The sequence below is a fragment of the Antechinus flavipes genome, chromosome 3, assembly GCF_016432865.1.
Source record: "Antechinus flavipes isolate AdamAnt ecotype Samford, QLD, Australia chromosome 3, AdamAnt_v2, whole genome shotgun sequence".
Taxonomy (NCBI): Eukaryota; Metazoa; Chordata; class Mammalia; order Dasyuromorphia; family Dasyuridae; genus Antechinus; species Antechinus flavipes.
The window spans coordinates 555531851-555552199 of record NC_067400.1 but is presented as its reverse complement, the minus strand read 5'-3'; the positions used below and the strand labels follow the sequence as shown (position 1 = coordinate 555552199).

At 33.8% G+C, this 20349-nt stretch overlaps 2 protein-coding genes and 1 pseudogene across 2 annotated transcripts; 1 reads left to right on the top strand and 2 right to left on the bottom strand.

Moving 5' to 3' along the window:
* Positions 1-6199: 6199 nt before the first annotated feature.
* On the bottom strand, positions 6200-6355 carry LOC127558114 (60S ribosomal protein L39-like; annotated as a pseudogene).
* Positions 6356-7004: 649 nt separating this feature from the next.
* LOC127557438 (olfactory receptor 52E4-like) lies at positions 7005-17231 on the top strand. Its single transcript, XM_051990757.1, has 2 exons — positions 7005-7947; positions 17110-17231. The coding sequence occupies exons 1-2, from the start codon at positions 7005-7007 to the stop codon at positions 17229-17231; spliced, it is 1065 nt and encodes a 354-aa protein (XP_051846717.1).
* Positions 17232-18009: 778 nt separating this feature from the next.
* On the bottom strand, positions 18010-18948 carry LOC127558113 (olfactory receptor 52E4-like). The gene has a single exon (XM_051991341.1). It carries the CDS (start codon positions 18946-18948, stop codon positions 18010-18012), a length of 939 nt encoding a protein of 312 aa, XP_051847301.1.
* Between the last annotated feature and the right edge of the window lie 1401 nt (positions 18949-20349).

Below are 20349 nucleotides of genomic sequence, written 5' to 3'. Positions count from 1 at the left end.
GGAAAAGGAACAAACTTTTATAGCATCAACTAGGTGCCAAGTGCCATGTTGATCTTTACTATAATGACATTTGGTATTCACAATAATTTTGTTATGAAGATACTATTATTAGCCCTGTTTTTTTAATCAGGAAAAATGAGGCAAACATCAATCAAGTGACTTTCCTAGAATCACACAGCTAGTAGCTGTCACAAGGCAGATATGAAATCAAATTTTCTTTGCTTCAAGCCTAATTCTTTTTACACTATGGAGCATCTACCTCGGGGAAAAAAGAAGGGGAAAAAAGAGAAACAGATGCAATAGGAATAGCATCATAGCAATGATACCCATTGTCCTTCATCTTTGTAATTTTAATTGACTATGTTTAGAATGTCCTCCTTTGCCTCTTTATCTACTGATTCCTTGTCATTTTAATGAGATTTTATAGTTACATTCACAGAACATAACTATAATTGAGGGGAGTAAATTTTGTATTTTCTTCTTCTCTAACTCATTTTAGAGGCAAGAGAATTAAGTGGCTTTTTAAGTCACAAAGCCAATAAGTTTCTGAGACCAAATTTAAAATGATGAAAATGAGTTTTTCTGATTGCAATCCCAGTGCTCTGTATATTGCACTGCTCTATCATGTACTTACACTGTGTTAAATGTTATTCTGCTTAGACTGAGGAGAAACGATAATACAATCTCAGAAGATAGCTCTTCATGACTTAAATCTATTGACCAAGCCAAAAGAAAAAAAAATCTCATAGAAACCTCAAGATTTGAAAAAATTTCCAAGACATTCTTTTCCAATATATACTAGAATAAGAATACTTTCTATAATTTATTTGACAAGTGAGCAAACAGAGCTATATCCATTGCTTCTCAATACACAAATAATAATAATAACAAATATTGTATTTATTAAATAAAATGCATATATTAAACATCTACCATGTGCAGTAGAATAGGAATAACTAACATTTGTATTTCAATTTAAGATTTACAAAATTATAGGCACACATTTATAAATGTATTGCATTTCTAGTATTGCATAAATACTAGTAATATTTATTACTAATAATAAATTAGTATTGGAACACAGTTTTGCAAGGGTAAATGTTAAAAACTATTTTTGCATGAATTTTGAAAATAAAAATCTATTATCAAAATAATATCTACTATCTGCTACCAGAAATCTCTTCTTATCCTTAATTGGATTAATAAAAGTATTGCATAATCTACATTAATAAAGGAATTTCCCATACCAGGAATTTCTCATATAAAAGAAATCATGGTTCCTATATTTCAATATTTTTACAAAATGTGATCAGTGATATAAAGAAAATACAATATTTTGGAAGATGAAAAGTAGAAGAGTGAAAATCCAGAAATGAACCAGAAGAGAGCATATAAGGTAGTAGTTTTGTTAAGCAAATAACACTCAACTTGCAGTCAGAAGATCTGAATTCAAATGCAAAGCTCTGTTTCTGACAAATTACATGATCTTGAACCAATGTTCTTTCTTCCTTAAAATGTAATCTTCTAATATAAAACCCTTGTAAGCAGTTATTCAACTATGTAGTATTTGTCCTCTAAATTTTCATTCTTTTTGATCTTTCAGAGATGTTAGACATTATCATTGATAATACTGATAGCATACTATTTCCTTAGGTTTCATGACATTCTACTTTCATGGCTCTCTTAGCTCTATATACACTTGTTTACCATCTTCTTTATTGTTTACTTTTTTTTTTTAATGAAGCTTTTTATTTCCAAAATATATGCATTTCAACATCCATCCTTACAAAATCTTGTGTTCCAAATTTTTTTTTTCTCCCTCTCTTCACTCCTATGTGATGAGCAATCTAACATATATTAAACATGTTCAATTATTCTGTGCATATTTCCACAATTATTTTGTTTCATCAAAAATAAATGAAAACCTCTCATTTCATTGAATGTCCATCTTTTTCCCTGAAACATAATGTTTCAGTTTGCTGTATAGTTTATTTTGGCTTCAATCCAACCTCCTTTGTCTTTCAGAATATCATTTTCCAGGCCCTTCAGTGCTTTAAGTGGAAGCTGCTAGGTCCTGAATAATCCTAGTTGTAGCTTTTTCGTATTGAATTGTTTCTTTCTGGCTGCTTGCAGTATTTTTTTCTTGATCTAATAATTCTGGAATTTAGCTATGATTTTCCTTGGAGTTTTCATTTTAGAGTCTATTTCAGGAGGTGATTGGTGAATTCTTTCAATGGCTATTTTACCTTCTGGTTTTAGGATATCAGGGCAATTTTCCTTGATGATTTCTTGAAAGATGTTCTCAGGTCCCTTTTTTTCATCATGGTTTTCAGGCAGTCCAATAATTCCTAGAATGTCTCTCCTGAATCTCATTTCCAGGTCAGTTGTTTTTTTCAATGAGGTATTTTACATTTTCCTCTATTTTTTTTTCATTGTTTGATTTTGTTTGACTGATTTCTGATGTTTGATTGAGTCATACATTTCCTTTTGTTCAATTCTAATTTGTAATGAATTATTTTCTTTGGTTAATTTGCCTCCTCCTTTTGCTTTCAACCAATTGACCCTTTAAATGAATTGTTTTGTTCATTGGATTTTTTTCCTTTCACAAATTTTATGTTTGAAGAAGTTGTCTTTTTCCATTTCCTCAAATCTATTTTAAGTTTTTTTTCCATTTCACTAAATCTATTTTAAGAAGTTTTCTTCAGATAAGATAATTTTTGTGTTTCCTTTTCCAAACTTTCCTGCAAAATTCTCATTTCCTTCACCCATTTTTCTTCTAACTCTCTTTTAATACCTTTTTTTGAGTTTCTCCAAGAAAGTCTTATGAGATGGAGACCAAGTCATATTGCCCTTTGAGGATTCATTTGGAGACATTTTGCCATTAGTGTCCTTGGAGTTTGAGGTTTGTTCTTCCTTATCTCCATAAAAGTTATCCCTGCTCAGAGCTCTTTTTGTTTTTTTGCTCATTTTTAAAGGTTGAGGTTTGCTCTTAGGACAAAGTGGAGATTGTCCCAAGCTTCCTCTACAAGTGATAGAAGTGTCATGCTGCTCTGACACTGTGTTACTGGCTTTATTTCCATGCTAGGTGGTCATGGCCAAGTCCTGCATTATTCTGAGTTTCAGCATCACACTATTTGCCTTTTCTAATTATGTTGCATGTTACAGCTAGTCTGCTGGTCCACTGGCTTCTGAATCAGGACAGAGTAGTCAATACTGCTGCATTTTGGCTAAGAGCCTCCCAGTAGATTCAGCTGGAACATGGAGGCCACTCTGCCCTGGGTCTCTTCATTGGGCTGCCTCCCCTCATGCCCAATTGAAACAACCTTTCCTGAACTTCTTCCAAAATATGTTCTACTGGAAATTTGTTACACTCCAAATATTTGTGAGTTCTGTCACTCTAAAATCCATTCAGAAACTTGATCTGGTGTTGATCTTAGAATATACCGGAAGAGCTTTGACAAAGACCTGCCAACTCTCCTCCATCTTAGCTCTGGCCCTCTCTTCATCTTCTTTGCTATTTTCTTAGCTTCCATCTACATCTTAAAATGTGAGTGTTTTCAAAATTGCATCATTGGACTCAGACTCTCATTAGCTGTATGTCTCTGAGAAGTTACTTTACCTCTGTCAGATTCTATTTCCTTATCTGTAAAACAAAAATAATAGTCTGTTCCTCTCAGCTATAATATAGGGATCAAATGAAATAATAATTTTAAAGCAATTAGCACAACATCTGGTATATCATAGGTATTATATAAATCTCCTCCTACTCCTCCCATTTTACTTCTTTTCATTATCATCATCAATAAATTATCATCAGTATACTGGTCCACTTCACTGACTTCAATCATAAATTTTATTTGGATGAGTTCTATATTTCCAACATCTCTTTAGACCTCTAGTGATGCACTTCCAATTACTTTCCATATATCACCAACTAGATATTCCATTGTATCCCCAAAGTATGTAGGTTGAATTGATATTTTGCACCAAAAAACCTCTTTCCCTGTTATTTCTACATGTCTGTTATGACTAATGATATTGAATGATAACGTGATCTTGAAAAAATCATTTAATTTCTTATGCCCTTGGTTAAGCATAGATTAAGCCTAAAAATTGTGAAGAAGTTATGGATCTACATTGCTAAAAGAAAGACAGATCCAGTCCTTATTCTATTCTGTCTGTGGCAGCAACATCTCCCAACAAATCAGAATTAGTCAAGACTGTAACTTGGAAGTTACCTTTTATTCTTTTGAGTCTCAATCTCCATATTCAGCTTACATCTTATCAGTTTTCATCTCTATAATAGATCTTGTGTACTCTTCCCTTCTAATTTTTATTCCCAATGCAATCAATTTATTTCAAGTCCTTGTTTCTTCTCACATTCAATATATGCCACCATTAGTTTATCCTTTTCACTATTACCCAACTCAGTCATGATGATCAGTTTACTATCTTAATCAAAAAATGGCTGTGGTTCCCCATTGACTGAAAATTATAGCATAAATGTATAAAGTTTTCATCTTGATAGTCTAATAGCTAATCTTAACCTACATTTCCAAATTTATCACATAGAACCATTTTTAACTTTCTATGTTCCTACAGAATTTGCTGTCCTCCCTTCTATTTCTGTTCCTTTGCTAATGCTGTCCCTATATTTAGAATGCACAATCCATTGAAGTCACTGTCTGTGTCTAGGCATTACCACTTTAGTGACATTTTCCCCATTCATTCCATTCTTTCTCTCCTGCCTACCCAAGATGGAAGTGATCTCTCAATTTTTAAACTTTATTTTAGCACCTTGCCTCACCTATTCCATGGACTACGTTGTTTTCAGCTTTGTAACACAAACAACAGATGGTTGTATTTGTCTTTTGACCCTGCCATTAGATTTTTTAGTTCTATTAATGTAGGAACTTTAGTGCATCTTCAATTATATGCTCAGTATCTCATGGTTTGTATAATAAAATTCTTGAATTCATCAGAATTATGGATTAAGACACATTTGTGTCCACAGACATATTTGGCAATAGTTTATCCTTTGTCTGTCTTTATCAGTGCAGGAAATGTATATGTAGGTAAGGTCTCTGTTAGTTCTGGTCTTCTTCCATGAATTATTTTCTTACTAATTAAATAAATTTTGTACTCTGTTATTTACCCTTTCAGATTTTCCACAACATGACCAGCCTGCCTTGTCAATTTTAGTAAATATTTTCTGCCATATTAACATTTAATTCCAGTAAAATCTAGACAGTGTAATGTCTTCCAAACATATCTTGTGAATTTATGTGTCTATACTTTCCCTCATGTGGTTTCAGATACTTGAAATACATATATATAATATATGTGTGTGTATGTATATATATATAGATAGATAGATAGATATAGATATATATAGAGATATACCCTTTATTTGCAGAATTTGCATCTTCAGAAAATTGTGAAGCCATTCACCTGAACCAGGTCTAGTTAAAAAAAAAATGAGCTATCCCAAACACACAAATAATCAACAACTTATAAGTTTCCACCATTTCAAATACCATTTCTTTTAATTGGGAACTAACACAGGTTATTGTGTGAAATAAGCAGGGGGTCAACATGTTACTTCTCTAACTGTGAGGTTGATAAGTGAACAGTCAGTTATGAGGAATCTGGTTGAGAAAGCTCCAGATTAGCAGGACTGGAGGCTTACACTGAAAGCTTCAAATCTTAGATCCTCCCAACAACCTTGTGATGCAGGTGCTTTCTTTTAACTCCTTAGAACACAAAATAAAACATAGAGAGATTATTGAGATGGCTTTTTCAAGACAGGGATTGAGCTGATTCTTCTTAACAGGAATAACTTGCTTCATTATGATCTCTGCTTCTTAAATATAACTTCAAACATACACATGCTATATAGAGATACAGATAGGAGCAATTTAAACTCTATCATAACACATCATTACCCAAAGGCATGGATACAATTTATGAAAACATTCAAGGGCAAGACAAATTTTACAGTTTGGTGAATTTTTGAGGATATCTGTGCCATAACTGACAATTTTAGAAATGAGAGGACAATAATAGTATTCATTTCTAATTTTGGCAATGAGGTGATTGAATCATTGATGGATGAATAAATGGATGGATGATTGGGTAAGGAGGTGGGGGGAGATGGTCTTGGTGTATATAGAATGTCTTTCATTGAGCTGGCCATTCTTTATAATCTGAGCTTGGTCCAGCTCCAGTTTCTTCTCTTTGAGTTGTACCTGATCTTATTACCACTTTTCATTCATATCCATTGAAGAATAGGATGATTATGCTTCTGTTTTCTGGCCAGGAATATCTTGATTCTGAATGTTTTATGAGAGAACATGAGCATGACAACTGAGCAAAAAAGGGAGAACGACTGGTAGAAACTCGTTATTAGAGAACTTGACATATATTCATAAAAAATACAACTTGAATATCAATTTTGTTGACTGTATTTTGCAGTTATCTGCTATATTTATCATGTTATACTATATTGTACCTATCTGCTTTCACCTAATATTCTTTAGTAAAGAAATGTAAGAAGGTAGAAATAACATAGACATTAAAGGTTTTCTGTTACACAACAAAGAACTGCAAAACAGGCACTGGGAAAATATTTGTGTTTAAAATTGTTTTAAACAAGATGAGGATGTATGATATCAAAAGTGTAGAATCTATTCCCACTAAACAACTTTCGACATTTTAAAAAGAATGTATCCTTATCCATCTGAACACTAACATGTTTGAAGTGAAGGATATTTTTCAGGAAAGGGAGGCTGTGGTTTAATATTTTTTTATTCTTTATGAGATAAAAGCACAGGCTAATGAAGAGAGGATAAACACACCAGTGATTAGTTTAATGAGGAATTTTATTCTTACAGAAGTAACAACTGAAATTTACAGAAAACAACTGAAACCAAGCTTCACACTGACCAACATAAACCAAGTGTGGGACACAGAAAGAGAATCCATATATAGCCAGTGGGACTATAATGTTTGACTTTAATTCCACTGGGTTCATCAATCCTAGTACATTCATTCTTCTGGGTATCCCTGGATTAGAGGCCTTGCACATATGGATCTCCATCCCCTTCTGCTCTTTATATGCTGTTGCCCTTTTGGGAAATGTGAGCATCCTCTTCATTATCAAGACAGATTCCTCTCTTCATGAACCCATGTTCTACTTCCTCTCCATGCTGGCCATCACTGATATTATTCTCTCAACATCAACTCTACCTAAGATGCTTGGACTATTCTGGTTCAGTGATCATGAAATCAACTTCCATGCCTGCCTCACTCAGATGTTTTTCATTCATGCTTTTTCTGGAGTAGAATCAGGACTCCTGGTAGCCATGGCATTGGACCGATATGTGGCCATCTGTAACCCACTGAGACACTCATCTATACTCACTAACCCTGTGGTGGTACGGGTGGGCATGGTGGCACTTTTTAGAGGCTTAATACTCATGACTCCCCATCCCTTCCTGGTGAGAAAATGGCCATATTGCCGGACCAATATTGTCCCACACACTTACTGTGAGCACATGGCTGTAGTGAAATTGGCTTGTGCTGATATTTCTATCAATAGTCTCTACAGTTTGGCTGTTATCATCCTGATTGTGGGCACAGACATAACATGCATCTCTCTATCCTACATCCAGATTCTCCGAGCAATCTTCAGCCTCCCCTCCAAAGATGCCCGCTTAAAAACCCTTAGTACCTGTGGCTCCCATGTTTGTGTTATCCTCACTTTTTATATTCCTGCCCTTTTCTCTTTTCTTACCCATAGATTCAGTCAGCAGATTCCTCATCACACCCATATTCTCTTGGCTAATATGTACTTGCTGGTGCCCCCCACGCTTAACCCCATCATCTATGGAGTAAGGACCAAACAGATCCGGGACCGGGTTTTACTTTTATTCAAAACTAAGACCAGCTGGAAAACTTGAACCTGACATCAATTAATACTTTAATATCCATATCTATGTGTTAGTCTGTACATATAAACTATCAATCAATCAAAAAAAGGTATTAGAGACCTCTTATGGGCTAGGCACAATTTTTGTTGTAATTTTTATCTATAAATAAAAAAAAATGAAACTTTCTGTTCTGATGTAGTTTATATTCTATGTGTTATTCAACATTTATTACAATATAAATATAGTGTGAATAAATATAAACATGCATAAAACATTTAAATACAAGGTACTGTGAGAAGGATATCCTTGTCAATTAAGGACAAGAAGAGATTTCTGGTAGCAGATAGTAGATATTATTTTGATAATAGATTTTTATTTTCAAAATTCATGCAAAATTAATTTTTAACATTTACCCTTGCAAAACTTTGTGTTCCAATTTTTTCTGCCTGCCATTCTCCGCCCCCCCACCCCAGCCTTCTTCTTTCTTCCAGGCAATACAATGTAGGTTAAACAATTCTTCTAAACATAATTCAAAAGGTGAAAATAATATGTTGTGATCTACATTCAGTCCTTATAGTCCTTCAACTGGTTGCAGAAAGTTCTCTCCATCATTGGAATTGGCCTGAATCACTCCACTGCTGAAAAGAATCAAATCTATCACAATTGCTCATCACATAATGCTATTGTTGCCATGTACAATGCTCTCTTGGTTATACTCTCTTCACTTAGCATTAGTTCATGTAAGTTTCTTCGGACCTTTCTGAAATCATTCTGCTAATTATTTCTTATACAACAATAATATTCTGTTGTATTCATATACCATAAGTTATTCAGCCATAATGAATGGCAACTGATGGGCATCCTCTCAGTTTCCAGTTTTTTTTTTCTATAATAAAAAAAGGCTACTACAAGCATTTTTGCACATATAGGTCCTTTTCTCGATTAAATAATCTCTTTGGGATACAGACCTAGTAGACACTATTGGATCAAAAGGTATGGACGGTTTGATAGCCCTTTTGGCTGTATAATTCCAAATGGCTTTCCAGAATGGTTGGAACAGTGAAGTATGTCTTAAAGGAAGAGTAGGACACTAATATGATCTATGTATGTGGAACAGTCAATGCAAAGACACAGAGATGGAAGATGAAGCAGGGATGGGGAGGGATAAATAGTTAGTAGATTCCAAAAGAATTCTATAAATTGGGACATTGTCTCAAGATTTGGATTGTTCTTCTGAAGATAGTTCAGAGGAAATAGGACTAGATCTCTCTAATATAGCACAGACTAATCCCAGTTTGACTTTGTTTACTACACTCTCATTGGGGGTCAAAGGTATGCTGGAACAGACTCAAACCAGCACTAAAGAGCACTAAACTTATTAAATTGTTTGTGTAAACATTTACATCTTAGAAATTCTTTTTTAAAAAAAACACTACTAATCATGCCTTACTTTATTACTTTGTTAAGTGTTTAAAAATAAGAAAGTGACTTAGAAAACATTAAAATGACAAGGACTGTGTCCATAAAAAAGACTTGAATTGACTGCTCTATATTTCCTAGTGGAGAGAAAGAAATGCTAATAACCTATGGTGGAAGGATGGGAAAGAAATAATTATCAATGGTGGAAGCAACTGCAATCTGCTACCGATTACTCATTGCTACATCTCCATAATCAGCTGCCACATATCTGCAAATTCATGTTGCCACTGATTCTTTTGCCTATGACAATTCGTTCCTGATCTTAAATGAATTACTACACTAGACAGAGAGGATCAGACTTTATCTGTATGAGTTTTGAAAAGCCAGAAGATTCTTTAAAGGTTCCTTCATTAATTGGAAATCTTAGCTGTGAACAAGACTGGTGAGGAACCAGCCCAGCAGTGAATTTATTCAGAATTTGAGTCACTATTACTTTAAGTAAAGGAGTTAATCATCCTTTGTCTAGAGCACATCCAGAAATGAGCTTGGTGGCAGGAATATTTTGTAGCAACTTGAATCCCTGGTACTTTGGGGGTAAGTTGATAAAGGAAAATATTCCTCATGTGTAGGAAGTTCTTGTTCTATCTTAATCAATGCCCTTTTGTAAATGGTAATGGACATTATGTAGTTACATAAGATTGGGAAGATATTAACAATTGAGAAGATGGGGGAACGTGAAATTATTCCTAGATATTCAGGGTTACCTCTAGAACCTCGAGGGAAGGTTTAGGGGGCCAAGCTCTGGAGATCTAATCTGCTGATGAGATTTGGAATTGGTACAGAAAACCTAGAGCCTACACTAAATAAGATGTGCAATATTTTGTTCCTTTAGTCCCCCACATTTTTGCCTAGAGATGTAATTTATAAACTTAGATTCTTTGTCTTCTTCAGCCCTTTTATTTTGCAAATAAAGACACTAAGACTTAGAAAATGACACGTTGTTCAAAGCCAACGAATTCTTCCTATGAAATTTTCTGGCCATCTCCTCTGTCTCTTGTTGTGTTCTCTAGAACATGTACTTCTAAAGGTCATGTTGGGGACACAAACCTCAACTCCTACCTTGGAACTCTTGCTTTTGGAGACTTTGGTCTGAATGGTGAATATTCCATCTCCAATTCTTTTTTTAATTCTTCCCATACCATCTTATTGCTATTGATCACGTGGATACATTCTTTACCTATTCCCATCCCAGAGCTGCTTTCTAGGTCTGTAAGAATAACCAAACCAATACTGTCTTTTATACTAGAAAAAAAATTAAATCAATTTGACTATCTCTGTTAGTACTCACCATCCATATGACTTTTAAAAGCATAATAATGCATCCTTTCCTGACTTTATTCTTCTGTTTGTATGATGCTAATCTAGCAGAATGGAAGTTGTTTCTAAAGGACAATGACTCTTTGGCTTTTATATATTTTTTCTCAAGTGCTTAACCAAATTGTTAGCATATTACAAGCACTTAATTAAATTATTTTTTAATACATCCATTCATTCAAAAAGTAGATCACAATTGTGTCTATATTCATGTGAATTCAATAATACCATGTTAAAAAGAATAGATAATAATATTCAAAAATTTAAGAAGAGCATTCCATGAAATGGAAGAAATGGGGTGTTTGTCCAGAAGAAAGAAGAACTGAACGTACAATTTATAATTGGGAGCTGATGATATTTAATAATGTTGGAAACAGATATTCCTTCATCAACCACATGTTTTATCACAGGCTAATATTACACACATAGCTCATCAAAATTCAGCAAAACATTTCAATAGTCTTTCATGTAACCCTTATGAATTATATAGAAAAATATAGACTAGATAATAAAGCATTTAGGCAGATTTTGAAGGGGTTGAATACTTTGATTCAAAGAGAACCATTAATAAGTAAAATACTTTTTTAGTGTAGGGGTTCAAGCATAAATGTTTGGTTTTACACTGTTCACATTTTAAATAATTATCTGCATAAAAGTGTAGATGGCATATTTTTTCATATTTGCAAATATTAGAACTATTGCATGAATAATTAACACACTGCATGGCAGGATCAGGATTCAAAAATATCTTGGTACACTAGAATAACAAACTTAAGAGAGTAAGATAGAATATAGTGTGGATAAATATGAGAATATCAAACTGGGTTTAAAGTAATTTTCAGAAATATAGCATGGAGGCATAGCTGGACAATGGATAACCAGATGGTGCAGTGAATAGAGTAACAGTGTAGAGTCAGAGGGCTACATCTTCATAAAATCAATGCTGGCTTCAAGAACTTACTAGCTATGTGATCCAGGAAATCACTTAATCTTGTTTGGCTATTTCCTTATCTATAAAAATTAGCTGGAGAAATGTCAAACCATTCCAATATCTTTGCCAAGAAAACTGCAGTTATTGTCATGAAAAGTTGGTTATAACTGAAAAGTGCTGAACAACAATAGCAAATGTCACCACAGTAATTCTTGTGAGAAAAATCTAGGAATTTTAATAAGTTGCAAGTTCAATCTGAAAGAACAATGTTGCATGGCAGCCAAAAGATCTAATGATATTTTGAACTGTATCAGTAAGCACATAATGCTCATAGTGAGTTAGAAAGTTCCTTTTTGCTCTATCCTGGTCATATCCCATTTGTAGAATGAGATTTTCTTCTGAGAATATTGTAGGAAACACATTAATAAGTGCAGAAGTGAGCAATTAGATGTCTGGAAAACATGTCATGAAAATTGATAGTTCAAGTTTACCTTGGAATCCAGTAAATTATCTAGACCTTTTTCCAGACAAACTGCTATCTAATCATTCCTCTTCTATCTTGTACTTATGAAGTATATTTTTGAAGCTAAGAATAACACTTATCTCAATGGAATTTCATCTTATTAAATTTAGCTAAGAACTCACTTCTATCTTTTTGAATACTTATTGCCATTTTTTATATTAGCTTTTCCTATTAGTTTTGTGTCACCTATAAATCTGAGGAAGATGCCATTTTTATTTTTATCCAGTTAAAAATCTTAATGAACATCTAGCTAATTGCTAGCTCCTGTCATTGGCACACACATTGCTCAACAAATTAATATTAGTCTTCCAGCTAACCTATTTCTATCATTTGCACAAGAATAGCACAATAGATCTTTTCCAATATTGTGCATAAATCTACAACATTTCCTGATTGGTTAATATGTTAATCTGGCATTATCTAGTAAACTCTTTACCTAGGATTTCACTTGCTTGTCTTACCATGCTTTCTTTATGCATTTTTTTTTCATTTTTAAGAGTCTAAATTGATGATTCTCCATGATTATTTCCAGATTCCATGCCCATATCAGGAATTCTTCATTCAAATTTTCTCTTTATTTCCTATGACAAAACACTCTGATCTTTTTTGTGAATATAAATTATCTTCATGTTTAAAATATTTTCTTATGGGATAGAACTGTAGGAATAGGAGTCTAGATAACTTATATAGCTTAGAGAAGAGAGGGGCAGAGGCATATATGTAATCAATTATCATATGAATCACCAAAAAGAAAAGAGGAAAAGAAAGCAATCAGTAATCTTAACTATCAAGTATTTAACTGGTTCTTGTGCTCAAGACCAGTGATCTCTGCTCTACAGAGAAGCTGAGAGATAGAATTGGTTTTTAGTTAGCATAGTTTGGTGCCTGGAAGGGAAGAACTATAAGAAAAGATGGAATTCTTTTAAAGGGAAAAAAATGAATGAAGAAGCATCCAGTAAAAGTGCTCACCATGAAATCACATGAAAATCAGAGAGAGCACACATCTTTATACATAAAGACCAATAAAAATAATAATTGTTATCATAATTATAACATGTGTTATAGTAATATATAATGACTATGATTAAGTTTACATTTAACTTCAAGATTTTTAAATATATTTATAAATATCTCATTATAAGATTACAACAACCTGAGGTAAGGAGGTAAGCATTATTCTATTTTCACAAATGAGAAAATGAAAGCAGACAGAAGTTAAGTGACTTAAGTGACAATTATTAAGTGATGCAAGAACTGAGGCAATTAGGTGGCACAGTAGATAGAATATTTGGCCTGCAGTTAGGAAGACCTGAGCTCACTTAGTTCTATTTGCCTCGGTTTCCTCATCTATAAATGAGCTAGAGAAGGAAAGGTCAAACACTCCCATGTCTCCACCAAGAAAGTACCAAATGGGGTCACAAATTGTTGTACAAGACTGAATGAGGATTAAACAAATCTTGTCCTGATTTAAGATCCAGTATCCTATCCTCTAATCTGCCTACCAGACTAATACTTATTATATACCTAAACATATCAATCACAATTTTTGGTTTAGGTGAATCAAAACTGCTTCATTCCTTGACTTCAAGAACTTCCATAAGGACAGCAAAAGGATAGAATCTTTTTTTTTTTAATAACTCCTTTGTACTAACTATCTGAGAAATGTTTTTGTTTGGTTGGTTGATTTTGTTTTGTTTTAAATGATAGTGTCGAGATTGTTAACATTTAGGGATATAGTTCTAAAACAAACTCAAAAAAAACAACCAACACCTAGAAGAGTGAGAAATATTTACATATTAGGACAGTAGAAATCTTTTCATGGAACAGCAAAAAATGCCAAAAGAGTTTGAACTAATCAGAGTAGAATAAAGTAGAGTTGTAATTTGGAATTCCAGCCTATGGGGCAAATTTTACTGAGTATTGTATAAGGAGATGTAAGATTTTTGTTCATGATTAAAGAAGACTGTTGATGAGGCAGCAAGGTGGTACAGTAGGTAGAGAACTAGATTTGGAATCAGGAAGAACCATCCTCATGTGTTTAAATCTGACCTCAAGTATTTATTAGCTGTGTGACCACAGGCAAGTCACATAACAATTTTACCTCTGTTCCTTATTTATAAAATGAACTAGAGAAGAAAACATAAAATCAATCAAGTATCTATTCAAAGAAAACCCCAAATGGAGTCACAAAGAGTCAGCTATGACTGAAATGGCTTAACAACAATAGCAGAGAGATTATAAACCTCAAAGAGATTGAACTACTGAGACACAAGTGTACTTAAATAGAGACATGGTGAACCAGATACAGAATTTATTGGAGGTAGAGGGAAGTGTTGTCCTGATCCTGAAAAGATTGGATTTTTTTGGAGAAGTGATTGCTGAATGATGGAGCTACTAGCTTACTAAAAGGATCTGAATTTAGCAGTGGGGAGCTAGAGGTATTCCAACTTGTCTTCATGGCCTTTTGTGTCAGAGGATATAAAAGATATAAAACAGCATTGAAGAAGGCACCAATAGATATGCTATCTTCAAGAGAAAACTAAGTTCTAAAAGAAAAAAAAAGAATGTGAGAAAAGACCTAGAATTAAGGGTATTTAACAATAGAAGAGGTTGCAGATAAAAAGAGAAGTCAAGGGTACGGACTGGAAAGCAATACAGCTGAGGTTGTCATGTAAGAGGAAGCAGATTGGTGTAGATCCTCAAGTCAAATAACATGGTAGTCATTGGACCTAAAGAATTGGCATTTTATTACAGAGATTGGTCTCCACTCTCTGGGCATATGGATCAAAGAATTATGCTCTCCTAAATATTGGTACCTAAAAAACAAAACAAGTAAACAAAAAACACCCTGGTTTCTTTACACTAGTTCCAACTCTGATTTCAAGTCATAAGGCAACAACAGAACAAATATATTCATTAGCTGTCAAAATTTAAGGGTTGATTACTAAGTTCAACACATTCTTTGAGTATTGAGTATATGGGACCCTTAAATGCTAAACAAATGAATGGTGTCTGTGTGTGATATGCACATATGCATAGAAAGAAAAATCTGTGTAAGTGTGTACATATGTGTACATATATATATATATATATGCATGTATATATTTATATACCACTTATGAAACAAATGTAAGGAAATATTTCTGGATTGTAATTGAAAATACATATACATACATATATTTATCTATAAATACACATACAGATATATATGCATTGTGTATATGGTGTACACATTTATGTATATATGCAGCTTTTGAAATAAAAATAGGGGAATGTTCCTGCATTAGAAATTTAAATATATATGTATAGTCACCTAGCATTTAATAAGGGTTTTATATTATATATGTATGTGCATGTATCCTATATGTGTATTTAAAGATTTTATATGCTTGTGTATAATCCTTAAGTGCCAAATAGATGACTATATACATATATACACAATGTATATGTACATAAATATAGATTAATATATAACTCTTAACTGCCAGATTACCATATATGCATATATATATGCACAGAAATACATACATTTATTCATGTGTGTATGTATTTGTGTGTGCGTGTATACATTTTTTCAGTTGCAATGCAGAAATGTTCTCCCACTTTTATTTCATAAACTTTGGTTGCTTGCTAATGTAGGTTATGTAGAGTCTAATGAAATAAAAGCAAGGAATATTTTGCAACAGATATTTTGGGATTCAATTGTGAACACTGGATTATTTATTGTATGGGTGTCTTTGTAAGGAGACCTTAATTGAAAATGCTTTCCTACATTTGACATCTGTTCTGTCAATCACATTCAGGGTCAACCAGAGAGAAGACTCTCAAAGATATATAGGAAGGGGATAATTATTTTGTTTTTGAGAAAAGAAAAACAATGCATGTTTAAAATTTCAATAAAATGATATAAAGCAATTGTGTGTGTGTCTTGTTTAGCTATTACATTAGTGGATTTATAGAAGGTAGCAAATCTATCTTTGCCTCTGATTCTAGTCATTCTATAATGTATAAACACAGTATGCTCACTGTATATATTGATGGCTGATAAAGAAGGATAATCTACTCAATTTATACTTTTAGGATTTGTCCATTCTCTACTATCACAGTAACAATAATAATATTGTTATTAATTGTAATAATATTAATAATAGCTATAGTAGTAACAATTAGTAACAGTCAGATAATTTTTATTAAGGACTTAGCATGTGCCAGACACTCTGCTAAATTTTGGGGAGACAAAGAAGGACAAAAACAAGTTTGCCCTTAAGAAGCTTACATATAAATGGAGGAGGCATCATATACATAAATAAATAGGTAAATACCAAATACAAAGTAGAATGAAATTAATAATTGAAGGGAAGGCTCAAGTTACCTTGGGATTTGGAAAGATCTGTTAGAAATGGTGGCCTTTAAACTAAGTATTAAAAGATATCAGAGTTGCCAAGATATAAAGGAGAGAAAAAACATTTCAGATCTATGGTTAAAAAAAAAAGTCAAAAACACAGAGATAAGAGATGGATTGCCATGTGTGAACAGCAGCAAGTATAAGTACAAGAATATAAAGATCTTTGATAGGAGCTGAGTGAAAAATATGAGAAAATTCAAAATATGCAGGATTATGGTGGTTTAGATCAATTTCTTAAACTTTTTGCACTCATGAATCCTATTTGCCCAAGAAACTTTATGAAATCCTGAACATATAGGTATATAAAATAGGTATACAAGTCAAAAATTTACTTATAATAAATCATAATTTCACAACCCCCATATTTAGGTAGGAGACTTTATATGGAGTCTCAACCCACAGTTTAAAAGTCTGGGGTTTAAAACCTTAAATGCAAAACTGATGAGTTTTAATGTGATCCTAGATATAATAGAGAATAACTAGATTTTAGGGTGATTCTAATCCTGGAACTGGAGTTGAACCAGAGGCCTTGCCAGAAGTCAGTGTCTAATAATTAAATTAGTCCTAATAAAAAAAGGAAAAAATGAAAATAGAATCATTCACGTTCAGCAGTGCTTACCGAAATGTATTAGGTTTAAAGTGCTATAATTTGAAGGGCAAAAGTAGGAAGAGAATTCAGTCTTCTCACATCTATAAAGATGGCACTAAGAAAATATCTGTGTTCTAGACATGAGGATAAATAGTTCTGACTGAACTTACAACCAGAGTTCAAGTGAATCTGAGACAGGTTTCTTAAACCAGGTCTAGCAGAATGCTATCAAATCATTGTGTGAAATATATTACCTACCCAATTTGGTGCATTTGTGACAATTAGCCTAAGAGTATACTATTAGCTTTCTTTGCTGAAGAGGGGAAGAGGTGATCATGGGACAAAGTTATATTTTTGAAACTCTTTCACTCCCTAAATCCTTAAAGTGGTGATAACAATAATTAGAGTAATTTTTGTCCATGCCAGAGATGTGTTATTCTTCATGCTATATACTTCCTATTTTCTATAATACCAGAAAAATATTTTTACTCAAACCAGAAATTTAACCATAAGAGAGAGAGCCAATTATCCCTGGACCCATTGAGAGAATTAGTGATACTCTTGATTAATAGTCAAAATGAGGACTTTTTTCTTACACAATGGAAGTATCAAGTAAAATGAGCATAAATTGGAAGACACAGAAGAGAAAAGTACAGAAGATGAATCACTGGGATAAATTAGAGTAGTATAGTAAGAGAGGCACAACTCACTTAATTTGTCTTCTAATGCTGAGTTTTTGGAGTATTATATTTTTGAATAAACATGTTTCATAAAGTGAGCTGCTATCATTCTGAGGAATGATTCCACAACATCTCCCTCATTCTGAGAATTTGTTGGTTATTCTTTCTGAACAAATACCCGTAGCACCCGCTCCCGGATCTGTTTAGTCCTGACTCCATAAATGACAGGATTAAGGGCTGGTGGGATGACCACATAGAGATTGGCCAGGAGGATGTGGATGTAGCGGGGAACATTACGACCAAACCGATGGGTCATGAAGGAGAAAAATGCAGGTGTATAGAAGGCTAGGATGACACAGACATGGGAGCCACAGGTACTTAGGGCCTTCAATCGTGCATCCCGGGAGGGGAGGCGAAAGACAGCTCGGAGTATCTGGACATAGGAAAGAGCAATGAGGATCAAGTCAAAGATGAGGGCAGCAATGGTGAATAAGCCATAAATTATGTTTACTCTGATGCTAGCACAAGCCAGGCGAGCAATGCCCATATGCTCACAGTAGGTATGTGGGATGATATAGTGTCCACAGAATGGCAACCTCTTAAGGAGGGGAGAGAAAGGAATGACAAGAAGAACTGGCCTCCCAACCACCACTGAAGCCATAATGGCCACCACCTTGTTAGTGAGGATCGTGGTATATCTCAGTGGGTAACAGATAGCCACAAAACGATCAATAGCCATGGCTAACAATACCACTGATTCCATTCCAGTGTAGGTGTGAATGAAAAACATTTGGATGAGACATCCTTCAAAGCTGATTTCCCTGAGGTTGAACCAGAAGATGCCCAGCATCTTAGGGATTGTAGATGTGGATAGTCCTAGATCAATAAAAGATAGAAGGGCCAAGAAATAAAACATTGGCTGGTGAAGGCTCTGTTCTGTCTTGATCACAAGCATAATGGTGATGTTGCCCACAACTGCAGTCAGATACACGATAAAAAAAGGAAAAGCAATCCAAATGTGGTAAACTTCTAGCCCTGGGATGCCCAGCAGTAGAAAAAATGCAGGAATAGAACTCGTTTCATTGGAAGATGACATCCTGACCAAGGGTCATGGCAGCTGACTGATGCACCACAATTTTTCACAATCTTGACATGAAGAAAAGGGAAGGTATGATCCACTCTGCACCTAATCAATTCCATTTGGAGATTAGTGAAATCCCAAGTCATCTATCTCAAAAGAATACTTCTAGAGGGAGCCAGAAGACTGGGTGAAGACTCAGGGTCACAGAGGAAATTTTGGTCACTGGTTTAATGGAAGAATCATTATATTTTTTTGTATCATGAATTCTTTGGGCAATCTGGTGAGACCTATTTTCAGAATAATCTTTTTTTTAAATACATAAAGTAAAACACATAGAATTGTCAAAAGGAAGATAATTACATTATATTATTATATCAATCAGATTTTTTAACTCTTTAAACCCTCGGGTAAAGAAATCCTGGTGTAATGGATGCTCAATGTTTGCCAAGCATTAATGACTTTTGTCCACTCAACTCATTTAAAGAAAATCTAGGGAGTATAAGAGCTACTTCTATTGAAACAGGTATGATGATTGTGACAAATGCTACCACAAATCCTTCCTTGATATCTTTCCCAACTCAGTGAATGGTCCTTTTTGTTTTTATACAATACAAACCTTCTCTAATGTGGGATAAGATTAAGATCACAAAAGTTCAGAGCTTGAGCATTTTCCATTTTAACTGTCCTTGAAGGGAACCTCTATCTACTGCACTCTCCACCTATGGTCATCAAGCTTTCACTTATCTAAATTCAGGAATCAGAAGCTCTTTATTTCAGAAGATAGTTCATTCTCTCTTTGTATAGCTGTAATTGTCAGAAAATTATTCCAAATTCTGAACTGTAGTTTCCTTTCCATTACCTGCTTACAGGGTATGGTCCTCTTGTCTAGAATTAAACATAATAATCCTTATCCTCTTTCACAAGATACTTTTTCCACACATCTAAGACAATTTACACATACTCCTGAGTTTTCTATTTTATAATCGAAACATTTCTGTCATCTATCTGTCATATAAATAGGCAATTGATAAATGTTAACCAGCTGATTGCAAGTGATCTTTGTACTTTCCAAGTATTCCCTTCTTCTGGAAACTCTTACTTTTATTAGTTAGTTTGCTCCATAAACTTTATTTTAAAGTGTACAACCAGGCCTCATTAGCATTTATTTTTCTCCAAGCTGCATTTTTTTCTACAATATCTCTACCCTGTGTACCTTCATTTCCATCCAACTCACCCCCTTCTAGATCCCTTTTCTGTGTTGCCTTCTCCAATTAAAATATAAGCTCCTTGAGTTCAAAGATTTTCATTTTTACTTATGTTTGTACTCCCAGTGAGATGGTTGTCAAAAAATGCACATTCAGGTGTGTTATGGTGAACTACTCCCTAATCATTAGAAGTATCTAAAATTGGGGAAGG